General features: G+C 36.4%; 1 protein-coding gene across 9 annotated transcripts in view; it reads left to right on the top strand.

Moving 5' to 3' along the window:
- The window catches only part of GOLGA4 (golgin A4), a 78091-nt gene that overhangs the window by 15584 nt on the left and 39909 nt on the right, over positions 1 to 22598 (top strand). For 8 of the 9 annotated variants that reach the window (XM_059858632.1, XM_059858633.1, XM_059858636.1 and 5 more), the window contains exons 3-11: positions 8554 to 8619; positions 9725 to 10039; positions 12051 to 12098; positions 12485 to 12541; positions 16127 to 16225; positions 16757 to 16895; positions 19569 to 19756; positions 20725 to 20808; positions 21614 to 21761. In XM_059858632.1, the coding sequence (XP_059714615.1) occupies positions 8554 to 8619; positions 9725 to 10039; positions 12051 to 12098; positions 12485 to 12541; positions 16127 to 16225; positions 16757 to 16895; positions 19569 to 19756; positions 20725 to 20808; positions 21614 to 21761 (1144 nt within the window). The remainder of the gene's footprint in view (positions 1 to 8553; positions 8620 to 9724; positions 10040 to 12050; positions 12099 to 12484; positions 12542 to 16126; positions 16226 to 16756; positions 16896 to 19568; positions 19757 to 20724; positions 20809 to 21613; positions 21762 to 22598) is intronic. The other variant, XM_059858634.1, reaches the window with a different exon arrangement.

Below are 22598 nucleotides of genomic sequence, written 5' to 3'. Positions count from 1 at the left end.
TCTTGTGTTATGATCAGCATCAGTGAAACTGAACAGATTTTTTAATTGCATTCTACTGTTTGTGTAAGTTTTTAGTTATGATGGATACACTGGAGTTGTATGTCTGCAAAGTCAAGCAGTACTGCATCAATTTCGTTTTTCTCAAACTCATAACTGCTATATGGATTGGCATGTTTTAGGCAGTGGATAGTTTGGATCATACTGTGTTAAAACAGGGTTGCATATCCCTATCAGTCTACCAGGTAATTTGGGTGAATTTTAAAAATGAACTTGTGCCATTGCTTAAAGTTCTGTCATCTTACCTCTGTGTTTTGGGTTTTATAATTAATATTTTGTGGAAGAATGAATTGGTAAATTTGTGAATTTGTCTGAGCCTCCTGAACCTGGCTGCACTAACACGGTCATGGACTTCCAGGGATTACTGAAAATCTAACACTTCATAGACACTGAACAAGCTGACAGACCATCTTTTTTGGGGGGGGATGAACTTGTTAGAGATGAAATAAGAGTCCTTTTTAATGCAAACTTTTGGTGTACTAAATAATGCAATTAGGATTAAGCAAAGTAATGCTATGGTGAAATTTTGCAACTTAATATTTTGAGCACTAGCAGGCTGTTATTGTGAAGAGATAATTTAAATTGTCTGTGGTTCCTGAAGTTCTTGATGGTCATATTGTTAAAAGTGATTTAATTAAGCTGAAGATAATATATGTTACATGTTAAAAATGTTCATAATCTTTTGGTTAATAATATTTGCCTAATCCATTTATCCATGCTTTGCAAACTGTCTTTCATTTTCTTAATTGGTCCTCTCCAAACATGCATAGTAATTTTTATCTTAAAAAATTTCAGAATTTTATTTGTGAATTTGCATGCTTCTAATTCATGAGGCCATCAGGCTTGCTTGTAGTATTGTTGCTGTATGTTTGTATACTTCTGTAAAAATATACATAGTATATGCCTTTTCTTTTATTGGCATGCGCCCTTTCAAGAGGAGCAAGAATTTATACGACCATCAACAGATGATGAAGATTTTCTGGAACTTGACAAAACTGACAAGTTTTGTCAATTTCCTTATTTTTGTCTTGTCTGAAAGCTCAGAGGAGGAAAAAAATGTAGATGTAAAAAAAAAAAATAAAAATAAAAAAAAAAAAATATATATATATATACACACATATATATGTACATACCCATATACATACATACATACATACATATACACATACACACATATATGTACACACACACATTTATATATATATATGTATGTATGTATGTATGTATGAGTAGCTTTTGCACAGCTTACTCTTAAGAATTATACTTCTAACAGGCTGAGGGAGGAGGACAACAAACTCTGTGTTGTTGCTACCACAGTGAATGCATAAGGGCAAGTGTGTTGAGGCTCCGGGGGAATGAAGAAGATTGAGAGCATGTGGAATGTGACCATTTTTTTTTTACTAGCAGCACATCTTTGCAGTAACTTAAAAGTAAGAAATTTTAGCTCTGTTGGCAAATAGTTATTGGCGAATCTGAGGCTATTTATTGTTTATGGCTCTCACAGAACATTTACCACTTCTTACATTTTCTGAAAGGGTTTGGCGAACATAAATTCAAAGTCATGTAGCCTTTCAGATCTTACCTGTGAAAATATTTCTCGCTCTCAATTTGAATTTCTGTAATTAATCTGCTACAGCACTGGAATAAATTTAATTGTCACCAAAAAAAGTAATTTAAACTCCTAACTTATATTAGTCTTTGATTCCTTAAAGTACTGTTTAGTAACTTGATAGAGGGGTTTGTCTCATTATTTCAGAACAATTTTGTTTTATTTAGTTTGGTTTAGTCAGCAGTTAGTACAATTCTGAAATCTCAAGCTGTAAGGAAGTTGAACCTTGAACTTAGGTATGTGAGTATAATCATGAGAGGAATATTTTTGTCTCTCAGTTACGGAATCCTAAATGCATTACATTACATGTATATTGAATTCAAATTCCAGTCTCTTGGCTTCTTGTTTTCACCTCTAGGAATTTATATCTCTTCTTAGATACTGACTTGATAAAACAGTTCGATTCAACTTATGGTTTTTTTACTAAATAGTCTGCTAGTACTTAAAAAAAAAATGTAAGGAATTTTTAAAAATGAAAACAGCATTCTAGTGTATAAAAGCGTCAGATGATAAATAGTCAAAAGCAAGCAAATTAGATTATATGTAACTGAAATACTGATAGAATTTTTAGAATAATGAGTTGTTAATGAATAACAATAGGGCTCAGTGATATATGAAGACAACTCATCCATGGAATTTAAAAAAAATTACAATAGCAATGCCTGAAACATAATTTTTATCTTGGGCTAAATTAGGATCTTTTAAATAGTATGCTTCTTTTGTTCTAAAGAAGTTTTGATCAAAACTGTATTTTGGCTGTTCTGAAATGATCTAGTGCATATTTTCTGGTTCCATCTTCCCTTTATCGATATATGTTGTCTCATAAACTGCTGTATTGTTTTGTTATGTTTTTAATAGCATGGAAAAATGGAGTAAAATTGGCGATGTTCTTTATTGCTTGATTTATTTTCATTTTCCTCCTCTTTGCATTGAATAACAGCTATTAGCCGGGATGATAGCAGAACCTGCTTTTCTCTCAGAGTATACTATCTTTGCTTTGGATCCCACCAAACAACCTAAGCCACAGAGTGACGGTGTGGTGAGTCCTCCCCACCCCTCTTAGTGATACCTTTAGCGGGTGGAGGAGAGTAATGTACTAGAAGGAAAACTTACTTGCTTGTGGCTTCTTCTCACAAAGACCTCTGTCTTAACTATCTTGTTGCTAACCCTGCACTAAATTTCACAGAGGTAGTAACTGATAGCTTCTCTCTGGTATGCTGGTATGATGTGAATTTATTGTAATATAAAAAAATTAACATATTTTTTCTTATACAGGCAACAATACACAAATTTAAATAACTGTTGCACAAGTTTGTATGTGTGTTGCATAGAAATTTCCTCTTCATATTTATGTATGTCTGTATGTATTTCAAGATAAATTGATAGAATTAACATTGGGATTGGTTATGTGTAAAACTTTCATGCTATTTTCTGTATACGGTGAAATGTAACATGTCATTTACTTCTAATGGTAGCAGGAAATAATTATTTCACATGGACACATAAATTAATCTATATCTAGTTGATAACCTGGCAGTTATTATTGTGAGGATGAATAGTATTTTTTTTAACAGTTAGGTTTTACTTTAAATATATGTTTCTTTGCCTGGAAATGTTGTCTTCACTATATGTAAGTGGAGAAGCTCAGTGAGAGGTGGCAAGAAGTGAAGAAAAGGAAGCAGGCATAGGGAGGAAGTCAGACTTCTGCTTTCAGATATAGGCACATAGAAGCTGTATTCTTATTGGCATTTTTCATATGCTTTAGAGGCATGGCATTCCCAAGTCCCTAAGTGATTTAAAGCACAGTAATTTTTAGAATCCCAGCTCATCGTTATACTTCATGATTACTTTGTAAGTACTTTTTTCCTGCTCGTGGTTTAAATTGACCAGTCACTGAAAGCTATAACAGGATCAAAATTTAATAACCAGGACATAGCACAACACGCTTGTTGGACTTGTCTTTCTCAAGCTAAACAAGATTGGACAGAAACAGTGATTAAAATGGTGGTCCCAGGAAAGTGTATTCTGACCATATTCCAGGTCCAGCAATCGTTCCTTAAAGATTCACTGCAAATTTAAGGAAGCTTTGTTAGTTTTCACTATACAACAGAATTATCTCAAAAAAATAAAAAAATCATTTCACATAGCTGTTTGTATGAGTGCCCCAATGTTGTCTTTACGTGATCTTTTAGAATGTACTTCAGTGGCATATTTAGTCGCTCACATATTTGTATGCAAGACTGCAGTAACGAAACAGTTATAGTTAATGTGTTACCAATGCGTACTAATATGTTACCTGTAAAACTTATTTTGTTCTCTGAACTTCTTGAAAATTCTGGAGCTGTACTCACAATAAGAACTGGGAGTGAGAGAAAATGATGGGAAATATAAAGAATAGGATGTCTGATTAAAAAAATATATTAAAGATACACCCACATTATATATGCTTACAAAACCTAGGTACAGTAAAAATACAGGAGAGGAAAGCTTCACCACCATACACAAATACATATTAATTCTGCTAAAACAAAACAGTATTTCAGCTGTATATGTGATCTGAGAGTGAACAGCATAGGGAAGTGGCTGTAACTGTATTTTTTTGGCATAGATGAAGTTAGTATAAACTCTTTACTAGCTAAGCTGCAAAGGTTTTGTGCATGAAGAAACATTTAAAAATATTCTTGGACACAGTGGGGGGGTTTTTTTAAGGAAAAAATAAAAGGAAAATGTAAGAAAACATTAAGCTCTCCTTCCTTTCTCCCTTCATAATTACTCAGTTTTTGAATACTTGAGAAAGTATTACTATTGAAAGCAGTAAAATGTTTCTAAATGAAAACATTTAAACTTTCACTTCTCAGGCTTGGTAATCTATTTATACCTTTGAGAAAAAAGTATGATTTTGCATTGCAGAACTAGGGAAGTAAGGTGACAAAATTGTTAGTGGAACACCCTAATGTGCTCCAGTTGAAACTGAGCTCTGACTTATACATCTTCATAATAAAAAGCAATGTTTTTGTAAGATAGTGTAAGTATAGCTGTCTTTGGATAGAGACATGGATGTTATGTTCTATGAGTTTGTGGAGGAAAAACTTCCATTGGTCTCCAGAAACCCTGATGTAACTGCTGGTTTTAAGACTTTCAAAATGGCTGCTTGTGCTCTGTGAATCTAATTTTGCTGAAAGCTCTCTTCAGGCTTATGAAAGGCTCAAGCTTTTAAGCTTTTCAAAGCCTCTTGGATCTATATTTATATATAGCAACTTCCATTCATGCTTACCATTCAGTGTGTAGATACTCAAATACAATCCTTTGCCCTAGAGCACAGTGATGTAGACTTTCAGCAGCCATATACCTACAGTGGTCCATTTTTTATATGAAAGATTACTAGTGTATCCCTTTTATTGTTTATGCCAATAGAAAGTGTAATCCCAAATATGGATTCTTCTTTTGTTCCCATAGATTGTATACAAAGATGCCTGCATAGTGAGTAGGAAACTTTTAAAAGTGTCATCACTAGTTTAGCTTTGAAATTACATTTTAAGGATCTTTATAGGTCCTTAAATGGCAGCTTTTTTAAGCATCTTAACAGAAAGAAACAGCATCCATGGATTTTATATTCATAAAAACCTTATTAAATTTAATAAATCTACTTAATCTTATGTTTTAAAATAAAAGTTAAATATTAAATTGTACTTACAAATTACTTGCACAAACCATCCAGACTTTCCTTTAACTCTTCTTTATGTATATCAGAATACTTGATTTTTGAAAAAAGTGTATTTAGTATGTAAGTCACAGAATCACAGAATTAAGTAGGTTGGAAAAGACCTCTGAGATCACTGCATCCAACCTATGACCTAACATCACCTTGCCAGCTAGACATGCCACTAAGTGCCACATCCAATCTTTTCTGAAGTATCTCTAGAGATGGTAACACCACCATCTCCCTGAGCAGCCCATTCCAATGCCCAATCACTCTTTTTGTGATGTCTTGGTAAAGTGTTTGTCTCCCTCTGTTGTCAGTCCTATAGGAGCACAGCAGATGCTTTGTAAATTATAAAGCAGAAGATAATTTTTTTTATTTGAATCATCTTATTATTAAGTTTTCCTGTTAGAAAAAACAAGAACAGGTAATGGAGCCAAGAATACAGTACTTCAGTTTAAAACCTGTAAAAACTGTTAATCCACTAGGAGCAAATGCACTGCCACAGGATCGTGTTCTGAAGCAGAATGCAGATTTTGTTCAAGCTAGGTGAAGCACAGTTTCCAAATCCAGACTTCTTGTATGGCTTGTTTTGTTTTGTCTGCATATGGATAACAGCTCAGTTCTCTGGTTTCCTTAACAACCTGGATTTCTTATTGTTCTGTGTTATTTCTGTACTACCTCAAATTTGCTCCATGTCAGACCTTTTTGAACCTCTTTTATCATTCCTCTGCCACATTAATGTTTAGGTGTGCTTATTGCATATCCAGAGTAGAAGCTGTGAGTGTGATCATGTAGGAGATAGATACACAAGGGTGATTGTGATTGAGATTTGAGTTCTACGTACACCTTCGATTTTGTAGCTTGCATGTAACTGTCAGGGTACAACTTGATTAAAAGTTAAGAGTTCCTCTTAGGTGAATTTACCCATTTTTTGTTTGATATGCCTCAGTGTTTCACTTCTGTTGAAAAAATCCATGTCCAAGATGGTTTCTAGCATATTCTGCTAATTCAGTTGGACTGGATTTATACAGCAAAAAACCATCTGGATTTGTGTAAGTAAGAATCATAGAATATCCTGAGTTGGAAGGGACCCACAAGATTGACTCAAGTCCTACTCCTGTCCCTGCAGTACAGTACAGCCCAAAGAATCACACCATGTTCCTAAGAGTGTTGTCCAATCACTTCTTGAACTCAGACAGGCTTGGTGGTGTGACCACTTACCTGGGGAGCCTGTTTCAGTGCCTAACCACCCTCTGGGTAAAGAACCTTATTCTAATATCAAACATAATCTTCCCTGACGGAGCTTCATGCCATTCCCTTGAGTCCTGTCGCTGGTCACCACAGCTCCTGCCCCTCCACATCCCCTCATGAAGAAATTGTAAACTGCTATGAAGTCTCCCTCTGTCTCCTTCAGGATGAGCAAACCAAGTAACCTCAGCTGCTCCTTGTACAGCTTCCCCTCAAAGCCCTTCATCATCTTTGTAGCCCGTCTTTGGATACTCTCTAATAGCTTTGTATCTTTTTATATTGTGACACCCAAAACTGCACACAGGACTCGAGGTGAGGCTGCAGCAGTTCAGAGCAAAGGGGACAATCCCCTCCCTTGCCCAGATGGTGATGCTGTGCCTGATGTACCCAGGACATGCTTGGCTCTCCTGGCTGCCAGGGCACTGCTGTCTCATATTCAACTTTCCATTGACCAGGACCCTCAGGTCCCTTTCCATGGTGCTGCTCTCCAGTGTCTTGTTCCCCAATCTGTCCATACATCCAGGGTTGTCTCATCCCAGGTGCAGAATTTGGCATTTGTCTTAGCTGAACTTCGTATGGTTGCTGATTACTCAGCCCTCTAATTTGCTGAGGCCCACTCTTCCAGGGCCTCTCTGCCTTCAAGGCAGTCAATAGCTACTCCCAATTTAATATCATTATCAAATTTAGTGTACCTTCAAGTCCTGCATTCGAGTAATTTATGGAGATGTTGAAGAGTACAGAGCTGAGGATGGAGCCCTGTGGAACCTCACTAGTGACATCTCACCAGTCTGATGTCACCCCATTCACTGTAAAGCTTTAAGCCCAACCCATGAGCTAGCTGCTCACGCACTACATCATTTGTCTATGCAGCTGTATGATGAATATTTTGTCCAGGAGGGTGCTGTGAGAGACAGTATCAAAGGCTTAACTGAAATCCAAAAAGATTACAAGAAGTAGCTTCCCTTGCTCATCTCAGTGGGTAACCTTGTAATAAAAGGAGATCAGATTTGGCAAGCAGGGGTGTCCCCTTGTGAACGCATTGCTGGTTGTGACCAAGGATTGCTCTATCTTGAAGTTGTTTTTCAATAACTCCCAGAAAAATCATCTCCATAATTTTACCAGTCAATGAAATGAGAATAAGAGACCTGTAGTTTCCAGGGTCATCCTTAGTGAAAATTAGGACTGGGTTAGCAAACACCTGAACACAGGATGCAGGAAAGGCAGGATAGACAGGCTAGGAACAGAAATGTCTAAACTCTGAAAAAAAACCCCAAACCAATAAAAAAACCCCCTTAACCCCAAACCAAACAAACCAACCAACTCCAGACTATTGTTATTTATTGTATTGGTTTGGTTGTTTTGGGTGAAGTTTTTTAATGTGTGTGTGTTTTATTTTCCTTTCTTTGGGAATGCAAAAGTTTTGTTGAAGATATATTTTCTGAAAGTCTAATTTTCTTTCCATGCTTTTTGGAATTATAAACAGTTTTTTACCAGCACTCCTTTTCCAGGTAGTTTCTGCCCTCCCAATGCACTGAAACAGAGAAAGATGGTGTTACAGCCAACTCTTACTCATATTGGCTGTAAATACTAGTAATCAATTAGACTTCTCCTGCTATAATTATGTCTTTTTGCTGTGTCTTTGATTTGTCCATAAATGTTGTATAAATAATCATTATTACTTAGTTGGAAATGTCCGTATTTGCAGATGTCTCATACTAATCCATGCACACATAGCTGCTTTGTAGTCCTGCATATTGCAGCAATCTGTTTTGAATTTAACAAGCTAGCTTGTTTGCATGAAGACATCTTAATAAGCTTTCCAAAGAAGGTACTAAAAACAGAGGCAAAGAAAAAAGCACAGATGCTGTTTCTAGGAATCACTGAATTACAGCCCTTGTACTCTGTTTCTTCTAACAGTTGTTTTTACTTCTTGTAGAACTTAAATAAACAACCACTTCCTGGATCCACAGAAAACAATGGAAGTGAACCTGTCTCTCCACAGGTATGTGGAGGGCATGGGGGGTTTTGTTTCCTCCTTCACTGCTGTGCTGTCTTTGTGTTACATTGGTTTAAGTGTCCAGTATTTCTCTTCATGCTGAAGTAGGGCTAAGTAGTTGCCTGTGAGGATGCTCAGATATTTTGTTTGTGTGTAATCCCATTTGTGGGTATTAAGTATTGTCACTGATGTGTGGAGCTTTTCTTTTTGTAAGGACTAGTTAGCAGACTGCCAGCATCGAGATGCTTCTAGTTGCACAGCATTAAAATCACTTTCAAAAGTAGAGGGCCTATTGCATGTTTGGAAAGCTGAAGGAAAAGAACCGATAGGCTGCAAAAGTTGTCACTAGTGAGAAGGATGTAGGTAATTTTTTAATATGTCTCAGGGAAATATTTAGCTTACTGAAGTGGAATTAGCAGTGGCTTCTGGCATGTGCCTCCCAACATTTAATTGTACAGGCAACATCTTGCAGTAATGTTTTCACATCACTTCTGTAGCACCAGCAGTAAAGGTTACCACAGCACAGAATTTCTTGGTATAGAATGAAGTAAGTACTATAGCTGCATAAATCAATAATTTTGTTTTATGTAAAAATTGTAAAGTCATTTAAAATAAAAATAAGAAAAGGACTGTTCAAGATGGTTTGCTAGGACTAACTATCATACAAGGATTTCTACCATTAATTTGTTGCCTTTGTCGTAAGAAAGTATCTATGTTTTTGGGATAAATCCAGTTTTCTGTGTAATACATGAAGAAGTGAGTCAATTATATTTTTCAAGTTTGAGAAAATAGTAAATAGCCATTTATATTAGTTACACTTTCCTCACGTTTTAGAGCGATTACACAGAAATAAATTCTCCTAAAAGTTTAAATCAGAGCTGTAGTTTATTAGATTTAGTTGCTATCTGAATTTGTCCACATCTGGTAGTTGCGTGCCTGATTTTTCTGCACAAGTAGATGATTCTTTTAAGGGAGTAGCAGCTATTTGGTGTCATGCATGTGTTAGACAACAGTAGTTTCTTTGAACCAGACAAGTCTCTTTCCTGGACTTTAGTGTGGCTGTCTACCTAAAAGCAGTGCAGAAATAATTACTTTCTTTCAATTTTTGCAGCAAAGTGACAGTCAGTCTTTTGGCCAGAGGCTTCAGCTTCGAGTTCCCTCCATGGAGTCTTTGTTTCGAAGCCCAGTAAAAGAGACCCTATTTCGCTCTTCTTCTAAAGAGTCCCTAGTCCGAAGTTCTTCAAGAGACTCACTGAATCGACTAGAGTTGGAAGCTCTCAGTTCCACCTTTGATTCACCTTCTGACATTGAAAGTGAAACTGAAGAGCCTTTGGGAAATATGGACACCTTCAGCAAAGAGCAGTTGCTGCAGCGTTTGCGTAGAATGGAGCGCAGTTTAGGCAACTATAGAGGAAAATACTCAGAGGTAGGTAATGTGACTGGTTTAGCTATGCAGAAAGGGGAAAGAGATTAGGCTAACAGATACTGCAGTAGTGGACAATCTTTTTGTTCTCCTATTTGGAGCAAATGTTTCAACTTACAACTAATATGGAAGTTAAATTATTCTAAATCTAGTTATTTTTGACCTAAAAATGTTAAATGTTTTTCTGGTAATAAAACATGGAAATATTTTTCTTCTCTTGTTCGTAAGTAATTTCCTGATGCCAGCTGTAGAGATTAATTAATGGTTACTCACACAGAGCAGGCCTATTAAGATTTCAACTGAAAGCATCTAGCAGGGGGTGAAGTTCACTACAGAGATGAGCATGATTTGTACTCCCATGACAGCAAATTTATTTTTATTCCAACCTGTTCTTGAAATGCACAGTGTATATTCTAGCCATGTGCAATAGGCAAGCATTTTGTTTTCAAAAAACAAGTTCTGTTTTTCATAATTTCTAGGTATTCCCTGGGAGGAATTAATTCAAACATCTTATTTTTGGGGGTATTTTAGTAAAAACCAGTTGTTTAAGTAGTTTCCCTACTCATTTTCCAAATTACTGGGGTAGGTAAAGCTGTCAAACGGAAGGTGGTGTTATGGTATTGGGTTTTTAAATTAGTTTTGGGGTTTTGTTTGGGTTTTTTAGTTGTTTTTTAAATGTGTGTTGTATTTAAAACTGGATGTTTGTACTGTTTTTTACAGTTCTTTTAATGTTTGCTGCCCTCAAATACAAAAATTCCTGTGCATACTTTTGTCAAAATCTGGAATCTAAAATATGTATACAGTGACTGCAGTATTCAGCATATGCCTGAAAGAGCAGTTCTCACAGCAATTTTTCTTTCACTTCCAGCTAGTGTAATAAGTATTTTTTTAAAGTTTATGTAAATAGTAGTTGCTAAAATGAAAATTCTTCAGTTTGTGTGTTTGTTTTAGTGCTTTTTTTGGTCATTTGGAATTTTTTTTTATTACTGTAATCTGTCCACCAAGTCCTAACTTTCTCTGTCAAAAAGGCTTGGGTTTTTTTCCTGGTTTTTTGAGTTTCTTCAGTTCAGTTGAAAATAATTGTTTTGCTGGGGCTTGGAAGAAACTTGTTGCAGTGTATAACAAGTAATAAGCCAGAAATATTCTTTTCCTCCTAAAGTAGGATGCATAGTTAGCATCTCAAAAATATGGTAAAGGAAGCCACCCACAGCAGTTTTGATTTTCTTATAAGGGCAAAATAAATATCACTTTGAAATTAAAAGTAATTTTGAATTCTGAAAAAGTTTAGTTTGTTTTAAATTAGAATTTGAAGATATATTTTGATTTTCTCTTTTTGGTGTTCTAGATTTATTTTTCTCAAATTTTTCATCAATTTGAAAACACAATGTTCTAATTCCAAATGCCATTATGCTATTTCAACATAATGCTACTTGGCAGTTGTAATCAAATATTTAAGTAAACTAAGTTGTGCCATTCCTCCTTTTGTCAGCTTACAGTGAGAAATGAAATACTGTCTACTTTCAGTCTGTCTTTGCTGGATATATGCAAAGCATATGGGATGAGAACATTACACCTTTTTAAATTAAATTTAGAAATGTATTTTTTAATGTACACTTTTTGTAAAATTATTTTTGCTCAATCTCCCGGGACATGTACTCTTACAAGTGGTCACCCCTGTGGGGTAGCTGTCTGAGATGTAACTTTCTGATACTGTTGGGATTGACCTCCTGTGTTGAAGGATAGTATGTGGTATGTTGTCTCAGGGAAGGGAAAACTGTGTATGAATGCTGAGTAACATCATTGTTTTGTCATGTAGGCTTGTATTTTTTAACACTTTGGAGATATTTTATAGATAGATAAAGAAAACATTAAGAAAGTTTAAGTACATTTGTATCAAAAGAAAGTTCTCAAGTGGAAGAATTCTAAAATGCAGGTAGTGATACAACTAAGGAAATTATTTTGATGGCTATATGCAGATGTATTACCATCTTTATATCTGATTTGTTTATTTTAGCTAGTGTCTGCTTATCAAGTTATCCAGCGGGAAAAGAAGAAGCTACAGGTAAGCAGTACTTTTCATGCTCTCTTACCTGCATGCTTTTTTCAATCTTAAAATGTGTAGTTACAATACAGATTTAATTTTCAATGTGTTGTGAGTGTGTAACAGATGAGGATTTCTTAGCTGGAATTTCTAAGGAAGCCAAAGTAAAATTAATTTGTCAAAATAACTGTGAAGTATTGTACTCCAGCCTTTTTTGTTGCATCAGCTGACTTCAGGTGATAGATTGATAGATTGCCAACCCACAGTTGGCAGTTTATGACAATACTTGCATATCAAACATGACTTGAAAGAGAAACAAATAATTACATTTTTTAATTTTTGAATTTATTTATCCATTTAAAAATTACATTTAATACATCTGATCTTTATTCTTCCTTTTTCTTAAGAGCATTCTGAGTCAAAGCCAGGATAAAGCACTTCGCAGAATTGGAGAACTGAGAGAGGTAATTTCCTTTATTGATTGCGTGTTTATATTATATCACACCTGCATAGGATCTTTTTCTGCCTAGCTTTTGACTTTTTTGTTCGCAAAATATTTTCTATTACAGAGCCAGCATATTTTACAGCTTTTTTTTTTAATTGTTGTTTATATGGGGTAATTCCTCTGGCTTGTGTCCTATTCAGCCGCTTATTGCTACAGTCTTAAGACAGAGCAGTGCATCACCAACTGAACTACTTCTCCTGTTCATTGTGAAATAGGTAGAAGTGTGTGTGGTTCTTGCAGTATTGTTGGGCCCAATCATAAATGTCCCTGTGCAATTTGTTGCTCTTCTATTAATGACAAATACTAATTCAGGCAAACACAAGTAATAGGCACATCTTTTTAAGGATTTTAATGACTATAAAAAAAAAAGGATAATTAAAAAAAATTATTCTTTATCTCAGTTGTAATACTTACACTGTTTTATGGATTTTGGTATAGTTTGGTTTCAATCATAAAATCCAGTAGGTCATGTTTTTGCCTCCTTAGGGAATAGTGAAATTCAGAGGAGAAGCTCTAGTGTATTAGGTATTGATTGTAAACACAATGGACTTAAAAAACATGTACAGATGACAGAGCAGAACAGATTGAAAGGGCAAAATCAAAAGCACCATATTGTCAAACCCTAATGAAGGACGATGTGAAGCTGAAGCAGTTTTATTGCCTCAGGAGCTAGTGCAACACCAGATTTAGAGATGGGTGTGCAAGGGCTTCTGTCTGTGCTCTTATATTTCTAAAGAGCTGGGTACCATTTAGCCCAAAGTCACAGGCTTTGTCTTATGACTGCACACCTGCTTCTGGCATGTACAATGCTGAGTAGCAGCACTGGCATGGAGGTTGCAGGAGCCATTAGACTGTGGTGAGGTCCCACCTTTGCCTGAAGGCACACTTACTCGAGGCACTTGGGTGTTTTACCCACAGACAGGAACCGAGGTCTGTCCCCTTCATAATGAGGGATGGTGGCTGTGAGCTTCTGGCCATGTGTGTACTCAAGGCTCAAGCTCACCCACAAGGACCTATCCCTGTGACTAGTCAGGCAGGCAGTCATTTCAAGGGAGGTCACTGGCAAATTTCTGGGCACTCTTCAGTGATTCAGAGAGTAATTCAGGTGAGTGTGCTGTGAATTGTGTGTGCTGGTAGGATAGCATTTTGGTTCACATCTGTGCTGTTTCCGCCCCAGCAGCTGAGAACAGTGGGTCAGTGTTGGGAGTACTGTGTTCATCTGAGCTATAGCCTGTGTCCGGACTGTCACAATGTCCTAAGCTAAGCTGTCAGTGCGTATGAGGGAAAAAACCATTGCTTTACTGTCAGAATTGGCTTGCCAAGGTTGTGTCTTTTCCAGATCACTGCAATGTCAAATGAAAAAGCTTTTTCTGTGTTAAGTCCATATCTGCATACTCCTGTAGGATTGTTTTTCAAGTTTATTGCTACTTGTAAATTCAGGAAGGCAAATGTGGAACAAGAGTTAAATCTTTACCATATGGTAGAATTGGACCATGTGCATTTTTATTTTTTTTGACTTCTGTCATAGTCTTTGTGATTCATATGTGTAGATAAGTTACCCATATATTTCTGGTTTATATATATACATTTATATATGTATATTTTGTGTAAAATTTATTTTCATTCTTACCAATCTTGTAAATTTAAAAATTCCTTCAAATCTAACACTGAAATTCTTTTTCATTAATTGATACACTTCAAAAAGTATTTTTCTGATCTTTTGGAAGCCCAGGTGTTGCAGCATTAGGTAAAACAGACAACGAAGGAAAAATTACAAATAAAATGGTAAGTTTCCATTGTGGAAGCTAACATGGTCCAAAGTAGTTCATTCATTGATGTAGTAATTTGTTATCAGAAATTAGTTATAATAGTCTTTTTCTTCATCATACAATCCATTTTTCCCATAAATATGTTGAATTAGGCAAGTTTCTTCTCAGAGGGCCATGTATGAGGAAACGAATCTTCCTTTGAGGCTAAAATTAACAGTGTGACACAGCCCCTAGAAATAAATGTGGTTTTCGTTACCTTAGTTTACTCCTGTCAGGAGTAATTCCTCAAAGCAAGTCTTAAAGCAGTCTTCAGTGTTCTCCTTCACAGAAAAGGATAAAAAGGGACTCTGAGAACCAAAGAGGACCATTTCTGTGTTGATTTCAATAAATCTCTTTGACACTTGTTCTCACACTAGCCTGCTTTGCTTTATTTGAAAGGAATTGCTTCTAAAGCTCAGAAGCACAGAGCAGAAGTATGATCAGTAATTGCTGAGAACATGAGGCAATGCAGTGTTAAGAAGTGGATATAGTTGGGAAGAGAGTATTGGTTTTTGTAGTGATGCTTTCCTTCACCATCGTGCCTGTGCATGGCCGGGCAGGCTCAGCTCATACAGCTGTGGTTTTCAAAGCTGGTATTAGCCTCCTCTGTGGCAGGGCATTCGCTGTTGGAGGTAAGGGGTATACAGCAAGACAGCATAAAAACAAGATTTAGAGTTGGAGGAAAGCAGCTCAGGAAGCATCCAGTGCTGTTTTGTCTCATTTGCTTTTTCATCCTTTCTTTCTCTTTCTATCGTCCTCTGTCTTTGCCTGGCTAATGGAACTCATGTTTATGCATGGTGATTGCTTTTATACAAGTGATCTTTGCAGAATAACAGTCATAGAAGCATTCTTTTCCTGGAGTAAATAATGGAGACGATATCTATGGATGAAATAAATATATGGATAAAAAATAGAAAAATGTTTCTGAAAATATTAGCACTGCATGCATGATGTATGTGTGGTTCTGATTCTCTGAATAAGCAGTTAGATGTGAATTAATTTAGGTACATTTATTTTCTATTAGAATGATAATAATTTAAAGAAATTTAAATGTTTAAACTTTAAAGTGTAGGAAGTAATTAAAAAAACCTCCTTCAGGAAATATAAGACTCTGTAGATATTACTAAAGAATTTAGGCAATATCTACAAGCTTCTAAGAGTGTTCAGGCAGCCAAATGCATGTAAGTATCAAGTAAAGCCACATACTTAAATTATTTGGTATTCTCTGCCTTTCTCATATGAGACACGTTTGTGGAATAAAAAGACCAATTTTCTTCTCTTATACATGGCATTTGTCATTTTAGAATGGTGGCACATTGAATGAACATAATGAATTTTATATTTCTTCTCTTTATGTTGACTTAATCTGGTGGTGAAATGAAGAATATTCCAAAGTGCAGTCTTCAGCTTCCAGGAGAAATATGTGCATGGAAGAGAGTTTTTAAGGAGCAGGCTTGAAATGAACACTATACAAACTTATTTTTAGGAAAAAGCATCCTTGATAATTTTCCATCAGATCTAGACTCTTGCTGTTTTAATCCTGGTGTTATAATTGGATGTTCTTACTATATTGTGTGGAATGTCATATAGTAAAAAAAATATACACTTTATTGTTGTATTTTGGGATCACAACTATGAAAGAGATATTTTGGATGCTCTTTCATAATATTTTCATAAGGCTTTTGAGTTCACATTCACTGAGTTCACATTCATTTTAGATGTGTTTGTATTATCAGGAGCTCCAGATGGATCAACAAGCTAAGAAACATCTCCAAGAGGAATTTGATGCTTCCTTAGAAGAAAAGGATCAACTTATTAATGTCCTGCAAACTCAGGTAAGATAATTTACCAAATAGATGTTGCTTAAAACTGCTCTTCTTACCTTTTCTTTTAAGCTGTATATTTCCTATGATGCATATCCATGTTTTATTGTAATTGCTCTGAAGTTGAAAAGCATCTTGTGAATTTCGGATTTTCTGAAAATTAAGTGTGTCTTTGTGGTAGAGGATACCTTTATAAAAATCTTACTCATGTTAAATAGGATTGGCTGATTTGCACTTAAATACCTTTGTGATGTTTTTGTTATCAAGACATCGACATTAGCTGATGTCTGACCTAAAATTGCTTTTGCAAAATTAATGTATTTTGCTTAATTGGTCTTTGTTTCTCTACCCATAGTCGTTTTACTTTTGTTAATTGGAAGCATAATTCTGACTTTTAAAAAATGGTAAAAAATTTCAGACAGATTTTTTCCTTTTTCTACTTGCTAATATTAAAATTAATTTAACTCTTTCTGGTTTTGAAGATCAAAAAATTATCTGCTTTGAATCCTTGGATTTTTTTAACAAAAAGAACATTTTGTTTAGGTGTCGTTGCTGAAGCAGAGATTACAGAATAGTCAGATAGGCACTGAATTGCCTGATCAAAATGTCCAATCAGAACCACAACTTCAAAGTCCAACGGAAGAAGTCAGTGCAGAAAATATTGTGGAACCAGGCAGCAATGGTAGGCATTGTGGCTTTTTCAAGAGATGTTACATTTTGGGGAATAAACCTGTTGTTATTTATGATGGAGTAACAATATTTAGGGCTGACCATGTCATAGTAAGGATATATTTTCTAGAAGAAGACAATTGTTTTGAAAACCATCTGGCAGCTAGGGGACAGGATAACCCTTCTAAGAAACTAAATTTTCATAAGAATTCAGATCTGGTATGTCTTTCCTTTGTCAATATTGATAATAACATTGTAATTATTGCTTTGTTGATAGGTGTTCTTACTATCCCAACTTAATACAATTAGGAGATTCTGTCCCCCCTAAGTGAGGACCTGAAGTTTAGAGAGCAGATTAGTTGCCAGTCTCTGTGTTTCTGTTTGTGAGTTTGGGGTTTTTTTTCTTGTTTTATCAGAAAAAAAAAATTAAAAACAATGATCAATTTTGAAATTCCTGCTTTTGAACACACCTGTGTGTTCCTCACGTCTGGAGGTTGTTTAAATTAGTGGGATTCTGAGTGTTGTATGTATTTGATTACTGAGCAAGGGACATTATCATGCTGATACATAATAAAAGTGTCTTTCATTGGTATCCTTCATAAAATATAGGGTTAAGACAGAGGTAAACATACATTTTGAAATAATATTTGTTCAGCATCTGCTATAGTTTTTATATGCAGGGATGATAGGAAGTGTTAGGGGGGAGATGTTCTTGTCTAGTGCCATGGTTTTGGTAATGCTTAGTCAATAATGAAAAATTGTGCTTCCAGATGTTTTCTGTGCGTGAGTCTGCCTCTGAACTGTAGTATGCCAGGCATCCACCAAAGCGGCTCTCTCACTCTCCTCCACAGCTGGACAGAGGAGAGAAAATTTAAAGAAGGGTTCATGAGTTGGGATAAGGCCTGGGAGAGGTCCATTACTAAATACCGTCATTGCCAAAACAGGCTCGAATTATAGATACAAAGTGAATTTATTACTAATAAAATCAGAGCAGGATAATAAGAAGTAAAATAAAACCTTAAAAACACCTTCCCCCTCCCTGCCCCCCCCGTCCAGCTCTACCCAGCTCTACCACTTTCCCTGGAGGGTCAGGGAATGGGGGTTTTTGGTCAGTTCATCACCTGTGGTTTCATCTGCTGCTCAGGGAGAGGATTGCTTCTCCTGCTCCACTGTGGGGTCCCTCCCACAGGAGACAGTTCTCCAAGAACTTCTCCAGCATGAGTCCAACTCATGGGCAGCAGCTCCCTGTGAACTGCTGTGATGTGAGCCCATGCCACAGTCCTCCTCAAACTGCTGCAGCATGGGTCACTCTTCCACAGGGTGCACTTCTTGAAGGACAGGCTAATCCAGAGCGGGTTTCTCCCTCCCATGGGCCTCCCACAGGGTCACAGTCTCCTCACAGGCATCCACCTGCTCTGGCATGGGCTCCTACATGGCAAGCACGAGGATCTCTGCATCCCCTTGGTCCTCCATGGGCTGCAGGGGCATGGCTGTTTCACCATGCTCTGCACCACAGGCAGTAGGGGAATCCTAGCTCCAGTGCCTGGAGCACCTTCTCCTCTTCCTTCTCCATGGATCTTCATGTCTGCAGAGTTGTTCCCCTCACATGTTCTCACTCTACTTTTCTTTGGCTGCAATTACAACTGTGCAATAACTTTTTTCTTCTTTCTTCTTATTTTTTTTATCATAGAGGTGTTACCACCATTACTAATTGCCCCAGCCTTGACCAGTAGTCCATCTGTCTTTGGAGTTTTGCTGGGAATTGGCTCTGCTGGACATGAGGAAAGCTTCTGGCAGCTTTCTGGCAGCTCCATGCAGAAGCCACTCCTGTAGTTCCCATTCAACTACTGAAGCTTGGCCATGCAAATCCAGTCCAATGCCAAATACTCTTGCAACCTCCAGAGCATCAGAGCAGAAGCACACAGTAAAATACTATCAAATGTGCTAGGTCTACAGTGATTCAAACTGAAAGAGAGTAGGTTTAAATTGTAGATATTAGAAAGAATTCTTTACTGTGCGGGTGGTGAGGCACTGGAACAGGTTGACCAGAGAAGTTGTGGTTGCCCCATCCTTTGAAGTGTTAAAGGCCAGGCTGGATGGAGCTCTGAGCAACTTGTTCTGTGAGGTGTTCCAGCATATGGCAGAGGTTGGAACTAGATGATCTTTAAGATCCCTTTCAACCCAAACCAGTCTGTGATTCTATGAGTACTACTCAGAAAGACACTAAGTATAACCTTTATCCTGCTAACGTAATATTGCCAACCTGGTTACTTCAGAACTAATGTCATACCCAGCCTGGGAAAGCAAGAATCTGTGTGCATGGCACTTGAGAGTTGTGATTTGCTTTGCATCACATTTTTTCGTACTTGTGCATATTCTGTTAGTAGCAGCAGGCAGGTTTATAAATCATGATTACTTTTTAACTACATAAAAAACCTAGTTGATTAATAGCTTCATTTTGAAGCTGGTAAAGTAGCTGGGGTTTTGTAAGCTATCTTGGTGTTGAATACTCTTTACTACTCTGTGTATGTGTAGAATATTTCTGGCACTTATAGGAGGAACTAGGAAGTTTTGCAAACTTCACACAACTTTCTTTAGAGACCTGAGTCCACTGCATTGCGAATGATTGCAGATCTGCATTTTGGAAATGTCATGCATGTGGTAATGTTGGTATGTTGTCTTATAGAGGGTAATGAAGATTCTGTTAAAACACTGGAAACTCTTAATCAGAGGGTGAAGCGCCAAGAGAACTTGCTGCAACGTTGTAAGGAAACTATTCAGTCACATAAGGAGTGCTGTGCCCAATTGACCAACGAGAAAGAGGCACTTCAAGAACAGCTAGAAGAGAGGCTTCAGGAGCTGGAAAAAATGAAGGTATGGAAAATGCTCTTAGCTTTATGGGTAACCATGAAAATACAGCAAGAGCTCCAGTATTTCCAAAATTTATTGATAGCGCAGACCATGAAACAAACTGTCCCTGTACTTTTTTGGAGAAAAACATTCAAAACACACCTGGAATGAATACACTCAACAATTATTTTAGAGTGGTGAAGTAGGGTATGAAAACTTACTGTATAAATAATCTTCAGAATGGTATTTGAAATAAGGTAGTTGTGGGAAATTGGAGTGAGGAAAAGACTGTGTTAGCACAGAAGACAGAAGGTAAAGAGAGAAAAGTGGAGTAGAACTAAACCTTTAAGACATGGATAATGAGGCATTAATTATGTAAATTAATAGTAAGAAAATGAAGGCAGGGCAGTGGAAATCACAATATAGTGAACATAAGTGCAATCCCAAAGCTAATAAATTAATACTTTGCTCAATTTTCCTTTTAAGGCTATTAATGATGAGTGTGGAGTGTAAGTAAGGTGGCTAATAGTAATGAAATCTGAAAATGTGCTAAGTATAGCTGTACTTAACTTTAGTTACAGAGATCAGATTCCTGTCTCATCTCTGAGCACTAGCCTGGTTTGAAAAAGCTCTGAAAGACTTGAGTGTTTTAATGACGTTTTCTAGAACACCGCTGTTCTGTTATGTTACATTGCTGAGATCCTCTTGTAAACCAAGATGCAGGTAATAGAGCAGAAATCTTAGACATATTTCTTGTTTTACTTTACCAACTCAGACCCCCATGTGTGGAGGCTCTAACAAAGCCTTCAGATCTCTGAATTATTACAGAAGCCGTAAGGCAGCCTACCTCTGGGAGATGTAAAAGTAATTTAAAACTGCTCACTTCAGTTTTCCTTGACTGTCTTCTGTGTTCTTCCTCCAAGGCATAGTGCAGGGTCAGAGCCAAAGCTAAGCTGTTTGTCAACCAACTTGTGGTTGGGATCTTTTTTTAGGACCTTCACATGGCTGAGAAGACTAAACTGATTACACAGCTACGTGATGCAAAGAATTTGATTGAACAGCTAGAACAGGACAAGGTAAACAAAACTGTAGGCTTTGATGAAGATTGTTTAAAGCACAAAATATCTAGTTCTTGGTATTAGAAGTTGGTTTTAGTGGTCTGCTGGTTTCATCTATGTTTTAATAAACATGTGATTTAAGCTACTTAAGAATTTTATTGTATTTTATATACCATATGTCTGTTAAATTGTACTTAATATTGCAACATGACATTACATAGAATGAAGCAGATAGACTGAATATGTTCCTTGATGCCAATTCTAAAACAAACAAAGAAACCCCAAACACAAATGAAGATGAGATACAATGAAATTAATTTTAAAATAACCAATAATGTAACTGTGCTTTTGATAGACAATAAGGAGTTTCTCAGTTTTTTGCTCCTTAAAAGTTTTTTAATCACAGTCTTGGTACCTGGAGTAACTTATGGTGGTGTCATAAGTGACATGGCTAACGTTGTGTGGTGTAATCTCCAAGGAGAAGTACAGACTCTACAATGCTTTTAGTTTGGGTTTGTTTACAGAATATGTGTTTCAAAGGAAAGTGTCTGTACTAGAAGGAGGAAATATTTGGATGGTCTGTGTTTGCTGGAGTTCTTTTCACCACTAGATAAATTTTGGATACTCTTAAAAATAATCCCTATTCTTATTTTCTTTCTTTTAGCATTTTCTATTTTCTGACATAGAAAAATCCTATGATCTCTGGTCTCATAATAAGAGACTACAGTTTATTCCTGGCAAGGATTGTACCCTGGCTTGAAATTGTTTCAGATATATGTCTTATTTATTTGCTAGCTTTTTATCACAAGGACCTTTTCCATAGGGCATGGTAATTGCAGAGACAAAGCGGCAAATGCATGAAACATTGGAAATGAAGGAGGAGGAAGTAGCCCAACTGCGTGCTCGAATCAAACAAATAACTACAAAAGGCGAGGAATTAAAAGAGCAAAAAGAAAAATCTGAAAGAGCTGGTAAGAATATACCTAGATTATTTGCTTTCACATTTGTACATCAGAAAGCTTCAGTGTGGCCTTTTTCTACAGTTGTTGTTTGGAATGAATATTAAGAGATGCTCTTTTTCTGTTGTTCTACACATCACCTGTGGCATCATTACTAACTTCACTTCTGGACAGCAGAGTTTAGGGATGCTTTTGACTGATTTGTCTGTTACCAGTAAAACTGGATTTAAGAAAGGAACTTCTGAAAGGCAACTGTACTTCCCTGTTTGTACAGGAAAAATTGATGGAATCTTCTGGTCTAACTTAAGAAGGGAAACTTCCAAGTACCTATAAATTGTCATTATAATGCCACCAGGAATTCACATAGAAAACATAGCAGTGAGTGTATAAGAGTTTGTGAAGAAGTAAAAATGTTATAACCATAGTAAGCATTTTCTTTCAATTATTTTAATGGAAGCATTTCTGATTTAAGTGAAACAGCAGTGATGATTCCTTTTGCCTCTGGCTTGTAACAGAGGAGCATTTATGTAACTGTTATATGATGTAGTTTGCTTTTTTGGAAATTAGGTAACATTTTGTGTGCTTGGAGTTCTACTTTTGCGTGAAATGAAGTTTAGCCATTGTTTTTTAAACAGTGAAATTTTTTTGTACTACATCAGAATTCTTCTAGAATAATTAAATTTGTTCTCATGGGCATGCAAAGAAGCTCACTCTTTCGGCAGAAACTGAGGTGTTACTTTAAATAAAATATTATACATATTTTCTTTCTCTAAAAAGCAATGAAGAGTTCAAACAATGCAGTTCATAGTGGTTATTTTAAATCTATATAGATTTAGATTAGAACTTGCA

This window comes from Haemorhous mexicanus, chromosome 13 (assembly GCF_027477595.1).
Source record: "Haemorhous mexicanus isolate bHaeMex1 chromosome 13, bHaeMex1.pri, whole genome shotgun sequence".
NCBI classification, from domain to species: domain Eukaryota; kingdom Metazoa; phylum Chordata; class Aves; order Passeriformes; family Fringillidae; genus Haemorhous; species Haemorhous mexicanus.
This window is presented reverse-complemented; position numbering and strand designations above follow the sequence as displayed.